This window comes from Aplysia californica, unplaced genomic scaffold, assembly GCF_000002075.1.
Source record: "Aplysia californica isolate F4 #8 unplaced genomic scaffold, AplCal3.0 scaffold00269, whole genome shotgun sequence".
Taxonomy (NCBI): Eukaryota; Metazoa; Mollusca; class Gastropoda; order Aplysiida; family Aplysiidae; genus Aplysia; species Aplysia californica.
This window is the reverse complement of record NW_004797539.1, coordinates 164967-168756: the sequence shown is the minus strand read 5'-3', so window position 1 is coordinate 168756 and position 3790 is coordinate 164967. Positions and strand designations below refer to the sequence as shown.

General features: G+C 40.4%; 1 protein-coding gene across 1 annotated transcript in view; it reads left to right on the top strand.

The window, feature by feature from the left end:
• Positions 1-663: 663 nt before the first annotated feature.
• LOC101860746 (endo-1,4-beta-xylanase 3) overlaps positions 664-3790 on the top strand; it is a gene marked incomplete in the record, with an annotated part of 21228 nt that continues 18101 nt past the window's right edge. The window contains 5 exon segments of the mRNA XM_013084025.2: positions 664-1271; positions 1524-1672; positions 2060-2155; positions 2686-2842; positions 3164-3209. Coding sequence (XP_012939479.1) covers positions 958-1271; positions 1524-1672; positions 2060-2155; positions 2686-2842; positions 3164-3209 — 762 coding nt within the window.

The window sequence follows — 3790 nt, the reverse complement described above, 5'->3', positions numbered from 1 at the left end:
AAAAGAGATGATAAATATACGGTTACAGATTACAAAGCGCATAGAGCTTGCTGTTGAGCGTGAACTTTCCCTTAACACAATGATATATGATTTATCATTATTATTGCCCTGCATTTTTGTACATTGTATAGTCTTATATTTTGACCGACCTTTAAATTTTCATGTCGTCTTATCTGCATTTTAAATGGTTTTTACACAGCGGTGAATTCTTTTGAAATTTTAGGAATAATCGTAAGATTCCTAACCCGAATATTTGATTTGACAGTAATGTAGGCATAGAGCCATCGAAACTTATAAAACACATACTTTTTTGTTGGTTCGAAAATACTGATAATACATGCAGCGCGGTGAAAATTATTGTGAACGCTAGTGTGAAAGTGTCGTTGTTGTTGAAACGCAGTGACCTCGGTAGTGTAAACCATTCTAAATTATGTACATTCAAGCAAGGTCTTAAAAAAAAATTAACGAAGAGACGAAATCAGTAACAAGTTCGACTTTCGAAGGACAAACATTATTCCTCAAGGTCAATAGCATTTCAAACATATGTGCAAGTTGCTAGAGCATTTAGTTAAGAGATAACTAAGAAATAGGGTGCAAACGTGGACACATGAAAGTGAACAAACAACGATGAATGTGCTGTATTTTTTAATGGATTGACCCCAGCCTTTTGACATTGAGGACATTCTACCGATATCAATATGCACATACCGGCTTGCTGTGGAACATGTTCGTCTTGTAATCTTCAGCAAGTCACACATGTCTGTAGCTCCAGTCGTGTTACACTTTCAAACTTTCGCTTTTTCTATTGTACCACGCCCTATGTGAGAGCATTTGTTCGTTTTGTTCCTGTTTTTCTTTAGCGGCTTTTTTCAATGGTGTGTTTGCAAAGCAATGTAGAAATCTCGAAGGTACTGTTTTGTTGCTGCGATTAGATAAATATAAGGAAAGGTATATGTAATGAACTCCACACACCAAACACATTCGTCTTTGGGGCACCAACGCAGCACAGTCTGGTCGCCTCTTCTTCACAACATGGGAACAACGAAAGAGGGACTATTGTACAGGAACATTCGAATCTTGAACGTACCAGTCTTTGTTGCCATTTTTGTTCTGGTTATTTCTAATGGCGTAGTAACGAGAGCGGCTGTGGAACTGCTGAAGAACCCCGGGTTCGAGAATGGAGTTACGTCCTGGTCCCATAACGGGTTTAGCATGGTCACCACAACGGATCAAGTGCATGAAGGGCGTGTAGCCGTCAAGTGTACCGGCAGGTCAGTCTTTAATATCAACTGTTGCTTGTTTTTTCTGTTATTCTTTCATATATGATTTTGGTTTAGATCCATTTGCTATAGAGTGTAAAAGAGCGATAATGTTATAATGTTTAACTACTTGGTTATGCTACCTTGATTGACATCTTGGATGAATTCATTTAACTTCCATATATATATATTCCGAACTCTCTGATTCTGTACTGTACTATTTTCCCACCCTTTCTCCCTCTTCCCATTTACATTCGTTCACAGGACTCAATCTTGGATGGGTCCTGCACAGGACATTCAGATCTCCCGAGGCAAACATTACGTGTTCAAGTCTTACATAAGGCTCATCAATGACCTTCCTGGGAGAATGTTCCAGAAAGCCGTCATGAAAATCAGCTTTACTTTGAAAGACGGTGTGTGTTTCCTGTCACCTGTTTGAATATGTTTTTCAAAAATTCTGACCTTTCACCGAAAATGAGACTTCACAATAATTAATTGAAATGTATCCAAATATGTAAGTATAGGTCTATTCTTTTTTGCTCTGAGAAAGTGCTACCACTGTATATTCTTCAGTGTGCAGAACGATCAATTAGCTCAAAGCAATGCAAGCATTCGGCATAAAGTCTTCCCACATAGAGCATTGTGGTAGTATGCAATCTTTGTTTGGACATTGTTCCTAGTCATCTTTTGAATTGCACGTTTTGTGTACAGACCAAATTTTAAGTTCTATGTATTGAAATCCTATCTAAACTCATTATTATCAGGCAGAAATCATGCTTCCTGATATTACTCTCTTCCAGGTTCCAAGAATTACTTCCCTGTTTGCTCCCGACCTTACCTGACCACAGCTGACGGGTGGACCATGCTGGGTGGTGACTTCATACCTCCCAACTTTGGTATGAAGACAACCTCCCCCTCCGCCCCCCCCCCCTTTGCAGCACACATATCAAACACAAACACACACACACACGAACACAAAGACATACATACACCTACACAAACACACACTCACATATCATACACGCACAAACAAAAAGAAATACATACACGAACACAGACACTCAAACACACACAAAACCCATACACACACAAAACGGATGTTTCATGCTGGTACCTTAAGTTTGGATATCAGTTTCCCTTCAAACGACTGTCGTTTGTTGCTCTTAAAAGAAGTAAAAGGGGCGTAGGTGGTCGCCAGGGATTAATAGTGGGGTTTCTATGTGTCGTGTTTTGTGAATGATTTTTTTTCTGATTGGTCTTTCTTAATGTTGCTTCAATTTTAGTTTAACAGCCCCTTAACCGTAATATGGAAATATATTTAGAAGCTTTATTTTACCTTTAGATAGTGGTTTGGTCATACGAGAACTTACTACGTGTCCATGATTTACGAACAGATCTCAAAAGTGCTCTAACAATCTCTGTACAGAATGGACTCAAGCATCTCTGTACTTGGAAGGTCTTCTTCCAGGAACTGATTACTACTTTGACGACGCCTCTCTCACTGAACTGCCCTCTAACCCGAACTGGGAGCGGGAAGCAAATGAAAGAATTGAGAATTTCAGGAAAAGCAATTTGCATGTAAAGTGAGTTTGGAAGTTTTGAACAGTCTACATGTTCCTTTATGGCTTATACTTATACCAACATTTTCTGTTGCTTTTATTTTTACGATTGAAAACATTGCTTTCGACATCCCCGATTTAGTTAATGAAGGCACAACTGTCGTCGCTGGGTGTCTCTTGTTCCCTCTCTGGTTTGAAGTCAAATTTTTTGTTTTTGATTCCGTAGCCCGTTTTTTAGTAGCATTTCTAATTTGAGAAACCTCATACGATTTGCTACCCTCTGTGATTGCTGCTCTCCTGGACATTATACTTAGGTGTAATCCTGTCTTTCCTCTTTGTTCTCAGCGTTAGTCTCTCCTCTGGTTTTCGGCCCGACGACGTGACGGTGGAGGTGAGCTCATTTTGTTAATACAATATACAAGACTTCTGCTGTATTCACGTAAATCCTCACATCGTTTGTGTTTGTTGGTTTTGATTGTAATGGAGCAGGAGGAAGAGCAGGAGGAGGAGGAACAAAAGAAAGAGCAGGAGGAGGAACACGAAGAACAAGAGAACGGGGGAGGGGGGAGGAAAAGCAGGAAGAGGAGGAGTAGGAGGAAGAGCAGGAGGGAAAGGAACAGACACTCTTGTGAGGAAGAGCAGGAAGGGGGGGGGGGCATAAGGACAATTGTAGGTGTTTTACGCCCACATCGACACAATTTAGATCAGTCAGAGGTCACACATCTTCAACCCTCCCTGTGAGGGCTAACCCGAGCTGAGAGCGATAAAACGTTCCAGCAGACGGACGGAGATACTGCCCTACACGAGAATCGAACTCATGACTACTGTCTGCGACGGCGAAACGCATAACCGAAACATCACAGACGCCAGTGTTTGCTTGTTTCTTTGTTCCTCGGTATTTTCACACGTTAATACAGCAACCTTACATAACAAAATACCTGATCTGTACAGATATATATATATATGTATATA